Here is an 18,220-nt window from a genome sequence, read left to right on the forward strand (position 1 = left end):
TGTGTGTGTGTGTGTGTGTGTGTGGTGTGTGTGTGTGTGTGTGTGTGTGTGTGTGTGTGTGTGTGTGTGTGTGTGTGTGTGTGTGTGTGTGTGTGGTGTTGACCCTTCTCGGTGCCTCTAGCAGTGCAGTGGAGATCAGTGTTGGATGTGGGCCATTATCAGGCTGTTACATAAAACACCAAAGAGAGAGAGAGATAAAGAGAGAGAGAAAGGGGGGGGGGGGCTGTGGGCACACTTGACAGGAAACAGAGGAGTTGTGTTTCCAGTGGGGCCCATGCCCTGTGTTACTGTACCACACACACATACACACACACGTCTACACTCCCACATGCTGCTGCAGGAATGTTTAGACTGGGCTGACATGCGTGTGTCAGATCATGAAAGGGAGTTGGACAATAAGGAGGGGGGAGGGAGGGAGACAGCTGAACAGCTACGGTGGTCTTGTTGTCATGCTCACACCTCTCCTCCTTAGTTTGATTCTGAACTTGACTGGACATGGGGGTGAGTACACACATGCACACAGATACACACAGACATGCAGGCATTCATGTGCACACACACACACACACACACACACACACACACACACACACACCACACACACACACACACACACACACACACACACACACACACAGCCCTGAAGTTCACCCACCTATGGTGTCTGCTCTTTGGATGAGGGTACACACAGACACGCTAATGCAATAGAACTATTATAGAAGCATTTTACCTCCCCTGTCCCTCTCGAACCTGTCCCTGTCCCAGCTGGTTGCCTGAAGCAATAGATGATCCTCTTTAGGGCCCAGCACTGTTCTGCAATCTCCCTTAATGACATAATGTGTTATGATGTCCAGTCAGGCCTGACTAGTGCTGACTGGGTCGGATGTGGAATAGAATCAATATCGAAGTAGCCATGTTGTATCGGTTGGCCTCTCCTATCCCAGAGCACGACTCACTCAGACTTCCCCGCTCGATGTTATTGGCATCAGATATTAAAACTGACTGATAAGATGATTCCACCAGTAGCCTATCATCCTATTACCTTGGTCTAATCTACGCAGTTCGTCTGTGACAACCGTTTTTAGCCTCTCTCCGAATAAAATCATATTTTTTATCAGCAGCAACAACCTGGTAGAATCATCATTAACACTTTATTTTACTGATGGTGAATGCTGCAAGCCTACTTTCCTGGTAGTCTATTTATGGTATTTCTTGGTAGTCTATTTATGGTATTATTATTACTCTGGATTCTTTCAGGTACTTACAGTAGGCCTGTGTTGGGATGGAGGACCCAGCAGTCTATCTTATTGGTGTGGAGCAGCAGCAGTTACAACAGTTACAACAGAGTCAGTAGATCAGGTGTAGTTGCTTGTATACTCTTAATATACTTCTAGATAGCAGCCTAGGCCTACAGTGCAGGTGACAGAGAGGACTGGATCCATTGTTATATTGACAAAATATACAACAGACAGATGAGGAAAATGGTAACACTGGTTAGGGGAAATACGTAACTTCATTAAAACATAACGAATTTGGCCAATAGCAATAGATTAAATCAACTCATTAGCCCACAAAGGCAAACGTGCCTCGAACACAGGGAAAAACGCCCAGAAATGAACGCATCTGAGCGTAAACTGCAGTACTCAGTATTACATGTTACCTCAAGACCAGATCTTACAGAGTGATGAGAGTGGCATCCTAAAAGGACCTTCCCTTGGCCTCACCTGGCATTATCCATTCACGTTTAAACAGGTACATTTTCTCTCCAGCGAGGCACAGCATAAAATTGTATGAAGCCGTTTCTATGCAGTTTGTTTTCAAAGGGCACACGGCAGCACACTGAGTGATTATTAATACAATATCAAGACAGAGTGATTGTTAGTACATTATCAAGACAGAGTGATTATTAATACATTATCAAGACAGAGTGATTGTTAATACATTATCAAGACAGAGTGATTGTTAATACATTATCAAGACAGAGTGATTGTTAATACATTATCAAGACAGAGTGATTATTAATACATTATCAAGACAGAGTGATTATTAATACAATATCAAGACAGAGTGATTATTAATACATTATCAAGACAGAGTGATTGTTAATACATTATCAAGACAGAGTGATTATTAATACATTATCAAGACAGAGTGATTGTTAATACATTATCAAGACAGAGTGATTGTTAATACATTATAAAGACAGAGTGATTATTAATACATTATCAAGACAGAGTGATTATTAATACATTATCAAGACAGAGTGATTATTAATACATTATCAAGACAGAGTGATTGTTAATACATTATCAAGACAGAGTGATTGTTAATACATTATCAAGACAGAGTGATTGTTAATACATTATCAAGACAGAGTGATTGTTAATACATTATCAAGACAGAGTGATTGTTAATACATTATCAAGACAGAGTGATTATTAATACAATATCAAGACAGAGTGATTATTAATACATTATCAAGACAGAGTGATTGTTAATACATTATCAAGACAGAGTGATTGTTAATACATTATCAAGACAGAGTGATTATTAATACATTATCAAGACAGAGTGATTGTTAATACATTATCAAGACAGAGTGATTGTTAATACATTATCAAGACAGAGTGATTATTAATACATTATCAAGACAGAGTGATTGTTAATACATTATCAAGACAGAGTGATTGTTAATACATTATCAAGACAGAGTGATTGTTAATACATTATCAAGACAGAGTGATTGTTAATACATTATCAAGACAGAGTGATTGTTAATACATTATCAAGACAGAGTGATTGTTAATACATTATCAAGACAGAGTGATTGTTAATACATTATCAAGACAGAGTCATTCATACTCTTTTCTGTCCGTCTCTGGCAACTGTTTTAACCTCATCTCAGAATGAACTAATACTTTTAATCGGCAATCACAACTATTGAGTCTGCCATCTTTTTTGATAGGATGCTATTAATCATATCATGCAATGCCTTGTGAAAGTCGGATTTTGTGTTACAGTCAAATTAATAATCTATTTTGGATAATTGCAACAACAACAAATCCATTGAGCTGTGACAAAGTGGGTTGGGGACAGGGGACTGCAGTTTGAGACTACAAGGAGTGGTTTGATATGGTAATATGACCATGAATACATCCAAAATGCATCCCTATCCCCTATTTATTGCACTACTTTTGACCAGACCCCATGTAGAATAGAGTGACATTTGGGACACAAACCAGCTCTCCCCATGAGGTGGAACAGTGAGTGGGAAATATATTACGTTGCAGGTTTGCAGGAGATAAAGCCTAGCTACTGCCTATTAGCATGTCCATAAAATATTCAGAGTGAGAGCATAGGCCTCGGAGCTTCCTTTCCCAGCACTACACACACACACACACACACACACACACACACACACACACACACACACACACACACACACACACACACACACACACACAAACAGTATTAACTCTGAAAGTTGGATAATGAAAACCAGCTTGTTGACTCTCCTCCGTGTCACATTCTATTGGAGTCCAGCGTGAACGAGGCAACCCTCCCCAGACTACAACCTGTGTATCACTGTGTGTTTTCAAATTCGACTACTCCCCAACCGTGATTTCCCTCTCTGCTTTATTTGAAATAGAGCCCTGTCTCTCTCCCTCCCTCTCGCTCTCTCTCTTTCCCTCTCTTGCTCGCTCTCTCTTTTTCTCTCACTCGCTCTTTTTCTCTCCCTCTCTCTGTCTCTGTTTCTGTTTCCTCTCTCCAGTTTAGTAGTTAAGGAAACTGCAGCTCTACCAGTTCTAACACAGTAAGCTGCTGCTCTACCAGGTCTAACACAGTAAACTGCTGCTCTACTAGGTCTAACACAGCAAACTGCAGCTCTACCAGGTCTAACACAGTAAACTGCTGCTCTACTAGGTCTAACACAGGAAACTGCAGCTCTACCAGGTCTAACACAGCAAACTGCAGCTCTACCAGGTCTAACACAGTAAACTGCTGCTCTACTAGGTCTAACACAGGAAACTGCAGCTCTACCAGGTCTAACACAGTAAGCTGCTGCTCTACCAGGTCTAACACAGTAAACTGCTGCTCTACTAGGTCTAACACAGGAAACTGCAGCTCTACCAGGTCTAACACAGTAAGCTGCTGCTCTACCAGGTCTAACACAGTAAACTGCTGCTCTACCAGGTCTAACACAGTAAGCTGCTGCTCTACCAGGTCTAACACAGTAAGCTGCTGCTCTACCAGGTCTAACACAGTAAGCTGCTGCTCTACCAGGTCTAACACAGTAAGCTGCTGCTCTACCAGGTCTAGCACAGTAAGCTGCTACTCTACCAGGTCTAACACAGTAAGCTGCTGCTCTACCAGGTCTAACACAGTAAGCTGCTACTCTACCAGGTCTAACACAGCAAGCTGCTGCTCTAGTCAGTTCAGTAGACATCAACCTATTATTACTACAGTGTATGACAACAGGATCTACTCAGGTCTAATTTACAGGCTGTGCTCTGATGCTATGACACAATGTAAAGGTATGTGTGTGTGGTCGTACATACACGTGTGTGTGTGTGTGTGGGGGGGATTGCTCTCTATATTGAGTGTAAGCCATCTGGTGAGTAGGTGAGGATATGAGTTAAGACCAGAGTACAGCGCTATAGCTATGATGCTATCTATCTAGTCACTACTGTGTCTCTTTGACTGCTTGGTTGTACGTTGAGGATTTAACCTCTCTGTTCATGATAATACTCATAACTTGTATGGTCTATTTTTGTTGTTATTAGTGGTTGTCACCATCCTGAACTCTTATTAGGCCTTCTCAAGTGTTCAACCTGTCATAGGGTTGTAATGACAAAGAGATGGCTGATTTCATCTCATGTCAGGGTTCTGCTTCTGGAACTGGGTCAACTTCAGAGACTGATTTTTAACAGACTGGTACTCTGTGGCTCTGAACTTTTTCAGTCCTAACCCAAAGCAGGTTGTGTATTAGTAGTGATGAGAACATGACTGATTGACTGACATCATGTTATCAAGTCAACTTCAATCCAAAACTAAACCTTGATGGTATGATTTGCTGTTCTGGCTGACTGCATTTCCCTGTTTATTTCAGGGTTTCATCGAAATGAGGAGATGAAGGCCATAGACGTTCTGCCCATCCTTAAAGAAAAGGTTGCCTTCATATCAGGTGAGAAACACAATGTCTCTGATCCATGGTGTTTACCATTCTATATGGTCTGTAGAATGTCATGGGAATACACACACGCACGCACGCACGCACGCACGCACGCACACACACACACACACACACAAACGGCCTCACATGATTCACTGCAGCTCTACATTTACTACAGGGCACTGGGAATAGGCAGCACATTATGGTGGGAACAACAGCCTACAACACAACACAGGGAAACATCAGGCAGGCAAGGCTTCCTCTGCAAGGAGATGTAGTTTCAGCTAAGCTGTGAGTGGAGCTCTCTGTGTGAACCGTGTCATGACCCTGACCTGCTGTGACTTACTGCTGACATGAGTTAGTCATGTCAAGACTCATGACTTAGTCTTGCCTCTAACTAAAAGCTATAAAGTATTTTTATTTTTATTTATTTTTTATTTCACCTTTATTTAACCAGGTAGGCTATTTGAGAACAAGTTCTCATTTACAACTGCGACCTGCCCAAGATAAGCAAAGCAGTGCGACCCAAACAACAACACAGAGTTACACATGGAATAAACAAACATACAGTCAATAACACAATAGAAAAAGTCTATATACAGTGTGTGCAAATAAGATAAGGGAGGTAAGGCAATAAATAGGCCATAGTGACGAAATAATTACAATTTAGCAATTAAACACTGGAGTGATAGATGTGCAGAAGATGAATGTGCAAGTAGAGATACTGGGGTGCAAAGGAGCAAAAAAAATACATTAAAAAAAATAACAGTATGGGGATGAGGTAGTTGGATGGGCTATTTACAGATGGGCTATGTACAGGTACAGTGATCTGTGTGCTGCTCTGACAGCTGGTGCTTAAAGTTAGTGAGGGAGAGTCTCCAGCTTCAGTGATTTTTGCAATATGTATGCTGTAAACAGCTATAAATATGATGAGTGATTTTACCTCAAAGTACTCCTATTACTGTAAAATAGTAATGCATTCTTCAGTTGCCGGTATTACGATAAGAGTCCATTATACTGTAAAAGGTGAGGACAACTAGCAGGATTTGTAAATCCCTGTTTAGTGGTTGTCCGTTGTTGTGTGTTTCTCATGGTCCTGGTTCATGTGTTCCCCAGGTGGCCGAGATAAACGTGGGGGTCCCGTCCTTACATTCCCAGCCAGGAGTAACCATGACAGAATACGAACAGAGGACCTCCGCAGACTCATAGCTTACCTCGCTGGTATCCCCAGGTACTGTTTCTTATACATAAATGATAACTGAACACACTGTTGAACCCAGCCCGGCCTCCTTTCCCTGCACTACACATACAGACACACATAGATACACACACACACACACACACATACAGACACACACACACACACACACACATACATACACACACACACACACACACACACACACACACACACACACACACACACACACACACACACACACACACACACATAGACACACACATAGACACACACATAGACACACACATAGACACATACACACACACACACAGACACACATAGACACACACACACACACACATACAGACACACACACACACACACACACACACAGTATTAACTCTGAAAGTTGGATAATGAAAACCAGCTTGTTGACTCTCCTCCGTGTCACATTCTATTGGAGTCCAGCGTGAACGAGGCAACCCTCCCCAGACTACAACCTGTGTATCACTGTGTGTTTTCAAATTCGACTCCTCCCCAACCGTGATTTCCCTCTCTGCTTTATTTGAAATAGACTCTTCCTTTTAAGCAGCCACCTCCCTGTGCAGCGTTAGAGAGAATATTATACTCCAACCCTCAGCCTGGTGCAGTACCGTTACCACTTTACCACTGACTGTTGACATAGTTTACTCAGTATACAGTATGTGTGCGCGTGTGTGTCTGTTTGCGTGTGTCTGTCTGTATGCGTGTGTATGTGTGTGTGTGCGCGTGCGTGTGTGTTTGTAGTGTAGTGCAGTGCAGTCCAGGGCTGTATGTAGGTTAGACTCCCCCTGGGCCTCTCTCTGTAGGGGCTGATGACGCCAGGCAGGCAGGCAGAGCAGAGCAGAGCAGAGCAGAGTGGGTCACTTACTAATAACTAACTGCAGATAGATATTCTCAGGCCAGATCTCCTTTTCGCTCTCTCTCTGTGCTGATTAGCTGCAGGCAAGCTTCTCCTCTTCTCTGTCTGTTTTCAGTGTTATTGGATACTAGCCTAGAGGCTGACTAGTGGTTAGGAAAACAGTGTAGGGGATCTGGTGCGGGTGGCATCCGGAGGGAAGGGGCGTCGGTCTGGACTAGGACGTGGGAGGCGTGGGCGGTTGGCTAGCGGAGTTGCTAGTGGAACGTTACCTCGGTGAGACTGTCTGTGCTGTCCACTCAGCGGAAGGGCAGTTTTACTCTCTCTTTTATACACACAAACAAACTCTCGCTCTCACTTTATCTCTCTCTCACTTTGTATTTGGCTCTCTCTCCGGTTCACTCGTTCTCTCCCACTGTTTTCTTATTGTTTCTCTCGGGGAGACGGCTGGGCTGGTCTTTTCAGAGAGTGAAGTCATAGTGATTTAGTTCAGAGCACAGGGCCTCCTTCTGCGCTGTGAGACACTCAGGTTAAGCCTTAAACACTGGGGATATCCTTTTATGGTGCTTTTGCAGTGGGACACTTTTGGTAAGCGAGTCATTGAACATCTCAACGGTTACATTTTATTAAAAAAATTCTGAGGCACCTGGTGAAAGAAATTTTCACCACCCATTTCATTTTCATTTGAATATTAACAATAGTTTTTTGTCATGGAAGTAAACAAAATATTTGAGTGGTGATTTGTGAATTTCATGGCTGCTTGTGGTCTTGGTTTGTCTCAGTGAGGAGGTGAGCAGACATGGCTTCACGGTCATCGTTGACATGCGAGGCTCTAAGTGGGACAGCATCAAGCCTCTGCTGAAGATCCTGCAGGAGTCCTTCCCTTCCTGCATCCACGTCGCCCTCATCATCAAACCAGACAACTTCTGGCAGAAACAGAGGACCAATTTTGGGAGCTCCAAGTTTGAATTTGAGGTAGGTCCACCCTGCATAGTCTCTTGTGATGACATTCATACAGAATAATTTCAGCAAGCAAGTTAGCTAGCGTGAGATTGCCTTATGGGTTCTGAGAAAAGTACCATAGCAATATGACTCAACCGCTTTGAATCGATCCTCAGATGTGGATATTTTCCCAAAAGTGTCTGAGGAGATTGTATGTCTTAATCATCTTTAGGCTATACTGAGAATATGTTTGTAGTCTCTGGAGTTGTAAGGCATGAGGTAATTAGTTTGCAATGTGAATGTTTTTCTTCGTTTTTGTTCAAATGAATTGTTTGCCTTCAAATTGAATTAAAGTTGTGTATAAGTGTTCCAAGATGTCGTTATGAGCCCTAGGAAGTGTTGTGTGGAATTGGAAAGTGATATTAAAGCTGTGACAGAGAGTCCCGTGTGGGTAGGAAGCTGTAGCTGTTAAATTTAGTTCTGACCTATTTAGAGTGGAACAAGGATATTTGGGCCTCAGAGAGAGCAGAGTCTCAGTAAAGAGGGCAGTCTGATTAGGGACATCCAGATTGGCGTTAACCTGAGCCCACTGCTAAAGAATACACAACATACACATGAATGGGCTTTAAAGAGCTGTGGATACTGCATGTGTTGATGTTATCTCATAGGGATTTTATTTGTTATGGCTGCAGCTAAAATTCCTGGAATGTTTTTGCCCACCTTTTCAAGTGAACATTGGACGTAATAGATCTGTTGACCACTCCTCATAATCCATGTTTAATTATGTTGGTTATAGAATTTTGACTCACAGTGATAGCATAATCTATTCAGTTGGTTTAGTAACATGATAGTCGTTAATAATGATATCTGCATCTCGGGCGTCTCATGCATCAGGGTGTAATTTCATTGGGCTTGAGAATGACGTCTAAGTGTCATAAGATGACATTCTACTTCTCGGATCTCCTTCCATACCTTCCTCACAGACTGCTGTTTATATTAGTGTCTGAACCCCCCCCTCTTCCTCACAGACTGCTGTTTATATTAGTGTCTGAACCCTCCCTCTTCCTCACAGACTGCTGTTTATATTAGTGTCTGAACCCCCCCTCTTCCTCACAGACTGCTGTTTATATTAGTGTCTGAACCCTCCCTCTTCCTCACAGACTGCTGTTTATATTAGTGTCTGAACCCCCCCTCTTCCTCACAGACTGCTGTTTATATTAGTGTCTGAACCCTCCCTCTTCCTCACAGACTGCTGTTTATATTAGTGTCTGAACCCTCCCTCTTCCTCACAGACTGCTGTTTATATTAGTGTCTGAACCCTCCCTCTTCCTCACAGACTGCTGTTTATATTAGTGTCTGAACCCCCCCTCTTCCTCACAGACTGCTGTTTATATTAGTGTCTGAACCCTCCCTCTTCCTCACAGACTGCTGTTTATATTAGTGTCTGAACCCTCCCTCTTCCTCACAGACTGCTGTTTATATTAGTGTCTGAACTCTTCCTCACAGACTGCTGTTTATAGTAGCGTCTGAACCCTCCCTCTTCCTCACAGACTGCTGTTTATATTAGTGTCTGAACCCTCCCTCTTCCTCACAGACTGCTGTTTATATTAGTGTCTGAACCCCCCTCTTCCTCACAGACTGCTGTTTATATTAGTGTCTGAACCCTCCCTCTTCCTCACAGACTGCTGTTTATATTAGTGTCTGAACCCTCCCTCTTCCTCACAGACTGCTGTTTATATTAGTGTCTGAACCCTCCCTCTTCCTCACAGACTGCTGTTTATATTAGTGTCTGAACCCTCCCTCTTCCTCACAGACTGCTGTTTATATTAGTGTCTGAACCCCCTTCTCTTCCTCACAGACTGCTGTTTATATTAGTGTCTGAACCCTCCCTCTTCCTCACAGACTGCTGTTTATATTAGTGTCTGAACCCTCCCTCTTCCTCACAGACTGCTGTTTATAGTAGTGTCTGAACCCTCCCTCTTCCTCACAGACTGCTGTTTATATTAGTGTCTGAACCCCCTTCTCTTCCTCACAGACTGCTGTTTATATTAGTGTCTGAACCCTCCCTCTTCCTCACAGACTGCTGTTTATATTAGTGTCTGAACCCTCCCTCTTCCTCACAGACTGCTGTTTATAGTAGTGTCTGAACCCTCCCTCTTCCTCACAGACTGCTGTTTATATTAGTGTCTGAACCCTCCCTCTTCCTCACAGACTGCTGTTTATATTAGTGTCTGAACCCTCCCTCTTCCTCACAGACTGCTGTTTATATTAGTGTCTGAACCCTCCCTCTTCCTCACAGACTGCTGTTTATATTAGTGTCTGAACCCTCCCTCTTCCTCACAGACTGCTGTTTATATTAGTGTCTGAACCCTCCCTCTTCCTCACAGACTGCTGTTTATAGTAGTGTCTGAACCCTCCCTCTTCCTCACAGACTGCTGTTTATATTAGTGTCTGAACCCTCCCTCTTCCTCACAGACTGCTGTTTATATTAGTGTCTGAACCCTCCCTCTTCCTCACAGACTGCTGTTTATAGTAGTGTCTGAACCCTCCCTCTTCCTCACAGACTGCTGTTTATATTAGTGTCTGAACCCTCCCTCTTCCTCCAGACGGTCATGGTGTCTCTCGAGGGCCTGACCAAGGTGGTGGACCCCTCCCAGCTGACGTCAGACTTCGAGGGCAGCCTGGAGTATGACCACGACGAGTGGATCGAGGTGCGCGTGGCCTTTGAGGACTTCGCCGGCGATGCCGCCCGGGCTTTGGCACGGCTGGAGGAGCTGCAGGAGACCTTAGCGCAGCGTGACCTTCCGCGCGACCTGGAGGGAGCACGGCGCCTTATGGAGGAACACGCCTCGCTCAAGAAGAGGGCCACCAAGGCCTCGGTGGAGGAGTTGGACACACAGGGACGCAGGCTGCTCCAGAGGCTTCAGCAGGGCGGTGTCACCCCTGGAGGCTACACTAACCGCGGCGGCGGGGGAACGGATGCTAACGATGGGCTCACAGGCCACCCAGATACCCACAACCTGGTGCCCAAAGTGAGTGCCCTGCTGGACAAGCTGCATGGCACACGCCAGCACCTGCAGCAGCTGTGGCACATGCGCAAGCTGAAACTGGACCAGTGCTTCCAGCTGCGGCTGTTTGAGCAGGATGCAGAGAAGGTATGTTATGAACTAAATACAAACTACTTTCACTTTTGTGTTAATAGAACAAGGCTTGTTTCTATTCAAAGGACTCACATTTTAGTCCATATCTCTCATCCTAGCATTCATAACTAGAAAGAAAGCATCCCAAGCTCACCAGTGAAGTCTGGATTTGCACTGAGAATATTACTTCATAGCAAACATAATGGGATAAGTAGCTGCAGGAGTAATGATGCTTGTTTGTAGTATACTGTAATGGCCCATAGCCTGTCAGTGTGCATAGACCCAGCTACAGTTATATGGGTGTCATGCAGCTATCAGCCAGATGGTGATGTGATGCCTCCCTGCTGTGGAAACAGACATGTTTGTCAGTTAGTCAGAGCAAAGCTTTAATTACATCTCCCCACCACCACCTCCTCTTCCTCCTCCTCTTCCTACACTACCACCTCATCCTCTTCCTCCTCCTCTTCCTCCCCGGGCATGTCATTATTGTCCCCGGTTATTAAAGCATATCTCCGAGGTCAAGTTGAAATGGTAGCTGTCACGCTGAGCTTTCTTGTCATGCTAGCTAGAGGTCCCTCCAGGGTGATACGAACCTCGACCAGCTGTCTGGCGTTCCCAGTGGCAACATCACGAGTCTAGGCAGTATGACAACATGACACTAGGGTCAGGCTGACACACAGTTCAATACAGTGGAGTGGAGTCATTCCATCTGCCTCCCTGAGTGTCCAAACATCCATGTCCTCAGCCTTTAGCCCCCCCCCCCCTCTCTCTCTCTCTCACCCCCAGAGCTGTAAGATACAGTACCTGCTAATAGAGATCTTCTGTGTGCTTGTGCCTGCCTGCGTGTGTGTTTGTGTGCCCATGGCTGTGTGTGTATCGCGCCGTCCACAGATGTTTGACTGGATCATGCACAACAAGGGCCTGTTCCTGACCAGCTACACAGAGATAGGAGGGAACCACCAGCATGCCGGGGAGCTGCAGACCCAGCACAACCACTTTGCCATGAACTGTATGGTAAGAATACACACTTCTACATTACTAATTGACTCAGTGGTTTATCCCAATGACCATAAACTACTGTACCCCTCAGCTTTGTGTTAAAATACATTGAAGTGTATTGACAGTCATCTATAGCGTATTTACAGTCAACTATACCTTATTTATAGTCATCTATAGCTTATTTATAGTCATCTATAGCTTATTTATAGTCATCTATAGCTTATTTATAGTCAACTATACCTTATTTATAGTCATCTATACCTTATTTATAGTCAACTATACCTTATTTATAGTCATCTATAGCGTATTTATAGTCAACTATACCTTATTTATAGTCATCTATAGCTTATTTATAGTCATCTATAGCTTATTTATAGTCAACTATACCTTATTTATAGTAATCTATACCCTATTTATAGTCAACTATACCTTATTTATAGTCATCTATAGCTTATTTATAGTCATCTATACCTTATTTATAGTCATCTATAGCTTATTTATAGTAATCTATACCTTATTTATAGTCATCTATAGCTTATTTATAGTCATCTATACCTTATTTATAGTCATCTATAGCTTATTTATAGTCATCTATACCTTATTTATAGTCATCTATAGCTTATTTATAGTCATCTATAGCTTATTTATAGTCATCTATACCTTATTTATAGTCATCTATAGCTTATTTATAGTCATCTATAGCTTATTTATAGTCATCTATAGCTTAATTATAGTCATCTATACCTTATTTATAGTCAACTATACCTTATTTATAGTCATCTATAGCGTATTTATAGTCAACTATACCTTATTTATAGTCATCTATAGCTTATTTATAGTCATCTATAGCTTATTTATAGTCAACTATACCTTATTTATAGTCATCTATAGCGTATTTATAGTCAACTATACCTTGTTTATAGTCATATATAGCTTATTTATAGTCATCTATAGCTTATTTATAGTCAACTATACCTTATTTATAGTCATCTATAGCTTATTTATAGTCATCTATACCTTATTTATAGTCAACTATACCTTATTTATAGTCAACTACCTTATTTATAGTCATCTATAGCTTAATTATAGTCATCTATACCTTATTTATAGTCAACTATACCTTATTTATAGTCATCTATACCTTATTTATAGTCATCTATACCTTATTTATAGTCATCTATAGCTTATTTATAGTCAACTATACCTTATTTATAGTCATCTATAGCTTATTTATAGTCATCTATACCTTATTTATAGTCAACTATACTTTATTTATAGTCATCTATAGCTTAATTATAGTCATCTATACCTTATTTATAGTCAACTATACCTTATTTATAGTCAACTATACTTTTTTATAGTCAACTATACCTTATTTATAGTCATCTATAGCTTATTTATAGTCATCTATAGCTTATTTATAGTCATCTATACCTTATTTATAGTCAACTATACTTTATCTATAGTCAACTATACCTTATTTATAGTCATCTATAGCTTAATTATAGTCATCTATACCTTATTTATAGTCATCTATAGCTTATTTATAGTCATCTATACCTTATTTATAGTCAACTATACCTTATTTATATTCATCTATAGCTTAATTATTGTCAACTATACCTTATTTATAGTCATCTATACCTTATTTATAGTAATCTATACCTTATTTATAGTCAACTATACCTTATTTATAGTCATCTATAGCTTAATTATAGTCACCCCCCCTTAAAAGGGCCATATAATGATGGGTTAAACTAAACAGTCCTCCCAGTACCTACCACATGCAGTGTGAGGTTGAGACAAGCCGTCCATTTCCTGCCTGTATGTGTTTGTGTGTTTTTTGTTTGTCTGTCTGTATGTATGTGTGTGTCTGTCTGTATGTGTGTCTGTGTGTATGTGTGTGTGTATGTGTGTGCTAACTGTCCTGACCCTCCCTGGCTGCCTGCAGGGTTAAAGGCCCTAGCTGTGTTCTGTAGGGGAAGCTGATAAATCACTTGGTCTCTCTGCCCTCTCTTCCTCCCTCCCTCCACTCATCCTTGCCCTCTCCAGCCCTCCCCTTTGCCTTGCCCTGGCTGTCAGTAGTCAGTACAGGGCCCTAGCTCCGGCCCCCATCTACTCTCTGCTGCTCATGGGGCCAACCAGGGGAAAATGAGGGAATGAATTGAAGCCCTAACTTTTTGTTTTACTGTATTTTCGTATTCTCTACATCAGGGATCATCAACTAGATTCAGCCGCGGGCCGATTTTTTTCTTGAGCGGATGGTCTTGGCGCCGGAACATAAATACAAATCATTTCTAGACTACAAATTGACCGCAAGAAGAGTCAAACAGATATCATTTTTGACTAAAACATAATAATTTCAAACCTTGCTTACATTTGTATATGATCACATCTCTCTATTATGCATGGAAATACTTGGGAACAGATTTCCTAAATTACAGTCACTTGGAACAAATTTCCTGGTGTTTTTACAGTCTTTTATGTTTAGCAATGAATTCAGCTCGCAGGCCGCCAGTTGTGGAACCTAGCTCTAGATTGTATGGTGGTCTGATACTGTAAAGTACACTTACACTAAGTACAATTACACTCTATGACATTGTTTCCTTGGACATATTCCTCTATAAGTAAGTTTAAAGTTTAAATCCGGACTAAGTTCCTTAAAAAAATATTTGTATTTATTTTTTCAGCTGACCCCTCGCCCAACAGTTTGGGAACCACTGCTCTATACAATTAAATGTTATCCTCTTATCATTTAGTATGATCTTGCTTGTTTATGGAGTTATTTTGTGCTGAGCCAGCCTAGCTTGTTTTGAGAAGCTGACAGACAGCCCCATTGAGGGAGGGGGTTCACCAGACCCAGCCCTGGTCACAGTCACACAGGCATTATTTTGCATGACTTAGCCATCAGTGTGCAGTGTCAACAACAGGCAGGGGGACTCTGAAACAGGCACTGACACCCCCTTTTCCCCAGGATGCCTTTGCTTCCTGTTGACTAGAAAGACTATGTGACTGCCAGGATCATATTTGGGAGGTAGAGCTAGTTGCTGATGATGATACTGTGAGGGTAAAATGTGTGCGTGCGTTTGAAAGGGAAGATTATCACAATGAAGCATAATGGACAGCAGCAGTAGTAATCACAATGTGTTAATGTGTTCACTGTTGTGTTAAATCTGCTTTTTGCCACCTTGAGTAAATATCCCAATATCCCAGATTCCCCAGCTAGACGAGAGTTCAGCCATTTAGGCTGGGGCTGATGATGATCATCTATGATTATGTCATTTGTAATATGCAAATGAAAAGTATGGAGATGTGATGGTAGACTGCCCCCTCTGGTGTTGTTGTAACATTACACTCTATGGTTCCACTTTGGGGAGGAACGTGCCCTTGACTATTGCCAGAAATTCAAAACCAGTTCAATAGAAAAGCAGATGGCCATCTGATAGCGGCACAATGGAAGCCTGTTTGAAATACATAATGGAAATGGTAATGCTAGAATGGACGTGATGTCATTGTGGCCTAGTCTCCTAGTGTCTCCTCTCTGTGTGAATATTAACAAGGTAAATATGAAATAAAAATAGTCTTTCTGTCATGTTCCTTATTTTGGAGAACGCTAGCCAGTAACCCCTGGTGCTTCCTGTTCAAGACATTCTCCCCCCCCCCCCCTCACCCTCTCAGAGTCTATGAGCCTAGGTCTCTGTCCCAAATGGCACCCTATTCCCTACATAGTGCACCACTTTTGACTAGAGCCATATGGACCCAGGTCAAAAGTAGTGCACTATATTGGGAATAGGGTGCCATTTGGGACTCAGACATGGGTTAATGGCATATGCCAAGACCTCCATTACTGTGTCAGTCTCATTGATTAGTTCTTCCTGTTCCATCCTGATCCTATCTGTAATGTTGTCTGTTCGTTTACACCGAAAACAAAATGGAAACATGTTCACGTCGGACCAGTCCCTTTGGCGTAGACAAATAACTCTTGATTGCATTTGTTTTGAATTCCCCAAGTCTGGGATGTGGAGATGGAAAGCGACCACACTTCATATCTTTGCCATGCAAAAATGGGCTTTGTGACAGCAGTATAAGTGTCAGTATCTTCCTCTGTGGAGTGGACCCTCCCTGCTCTAAGTGCTCAGTATATGTGCAATGCTTGAGAGACAGAGGAAGGTTCTGTGGTATGTTGCTGTGTGGGTAAGCCTTGGTGGCGTATGTAATGTGATCAGTCAATGGATACTATGCAGAGGCCTGACCCAGTGTTTACTTTCCCTTTAACTCGGGTCCCCCTGGCTAAGATACCATGCTGCTTGTCGTTTACATCCAGGAACGAAGCCATGTAGTGGAGAGAGACTGTTATTTAGCCTTACATTTGAATGCTTCACAGATGTCGTCGGAGTCAGAGGCGTTTGTCGTTTTTTCAGGAGGGCAGATGTCTTTATCTAGCCCAGCCCTGTGTGTGTCCGTTCTGCCTGTCCGTATGTCTGTCTGTTTGTCCGCGTGTGGTGTTCTCAACTCTCATCAGTTTAAAAAGTGTTTGCAGACAGACAGAGATGTTGAACATTGGTCCATTGATGTTCCCCTGCTATGGATTAGTATAATGAGGATTCACCCACCTCTGTTTCAGAACACACTGCGGTTTTTTGTGATTCATTAAAGCCTCTCATTTAGATAAAAGGGGTAATTGAATGCTAACAGTCCTGCATGTAAAATGGAATAATTCATTTGTGTTTGCTGATCTATGTCTATCTTGTCACAACAGCTTTTAAAGGGACATCGTGTTGTTCTTTCGTTGTTTTGGTTTTAGTGTGTGAGTAGTAGGATGACGCTGACAGCGTCAGGGAGTGTATCGATCCCTAACCGACAGATGCTAATTACCCAGCATGCCGTAGATCTCTACAGCAGGCAGCGAGAGCTCATCAACTGTGTGTGTGTCCACAGCTGGCAGCGAGAGCTCGTCTCCCATAAACACCTCATTAAACCATTGGGATAACGTTGTAGCTCTGACCACGTGAAAGAGGAAGCCTACTAAAAGGGCTTCTCAAGCAGGGGAAGCTTGGCAATTGTTGAGCTGTACTAGATCCAATAGGACTCGAAAGTAATGACCACTGTTTTAGTACAACACAGCCTGTGTGTGACTGTACTATAAACTAGATCCCCCCTATTCACTTTTCTTTGGATTGGAAGTTGTACTACCACAATCAAACCTATCCAAAGGGTTTGTTTTGAGCAGCAGGCAGGCAGTGAGCGGTGTAGCCTTAAGCCATGTGTGATTATCACTGTGATATGGGTGATAAAGGAGAGGGAGAAACTCATGACCTGTGACTGAACCTCTTTCCGTCTGGGTGGATCTCCTGCTATGCCCTCCCTTATCCGCACCTTCCGTCCCCTTCTCTGTCCCCACCCAGCCACACACAGTGCTGTGGGCGTCCGTCGGGGCTGGCTGGGGCTGGCTGAGTGGAAGCATGTGGACATGTGGTCAGACTAGAGAGACTTCCTCCTCTCCCACGGGTGTAGCCCCTCCACTCCGTTCGGCTCACTACGCTTCACTGGATAACTAACATCAGCTGCCTGCTGCACACTCACCGTCACTTCCTTAATCTTTTGATTGGCTGCGTTTGTTGGTTCAGCAGTTTAGCATTTTAAAATATTGTAACATGTAATTTACCATGAATCTCAAGTGTTTTTTTACTTACACTGAAAATGCTCAATATTCTTTTGTTTTGACTTCACTGACATTCTCAATTCTGGACACATTTCTGGCGTGACCATTCTATGTATTTTCTCGACAGGATGCAGCTTTATTTGGTTTCACAATACAGGCACTTAGCACTGTGGTAGTAGTCCCCTTATTGGCTGTTTCCAGTTGATATTTTACCTCCCCTCTGTTC

General features: G+C 42.6%; 1 protein-coding gene across 4 annotated transcripts in view; it reads left to right on the forward strand.

Annotated features, from left to right (window-relative positions):
* The window catches only part of LOC106579830 (triple functional domain protein), a 139,018-nt gene that overhangs the window by 50,409 nt on the left and 70,389 nt on the right, over positions 1-18,220 (forward strand). For 3 of the 4 annotated variants that reach the window (XM_014160062.3, XM_045702163.2, XM_045702176.2), the window contains exons 3-7: positions 5,111-5,185; positions 6,290-6,404; positions 8,034-8,226; positions 10,800-11,348; positions 12,225-12,347. In XM_014160062.3, coding sequence (XP_014015537.2) covers positions 5,111-5,185; positions 6,290-6,404; positions 8,034-8,226; positions 10,800-11,348; positions 12,225-12,347 — 1,055 coding nt within the window. Of the gene's footprint in view, positions 1-5,110; positions 5,186-6,289; positions 6,405-7,234; positions 7,840-8,033; positions 8,227-10,799; positions 11,349-12,224; positions 12,348-18,220 lie in introns of those variants that run through there. The other variant, XM_014160078.3, reaches the window with a different exon arrangement.

This window comes from Salmo salar, chromosome 02 (genome assembly GCF_965601325.2).
Source record: "Salmo salar chromosome 02, fSalSal1, whole genome shotgun sequence".
NCBI lineage: Eukaryota > Metazoa > Chordata > Actinopteri > Salmoniformes > Salmonidae > Salmo > Salmo salar.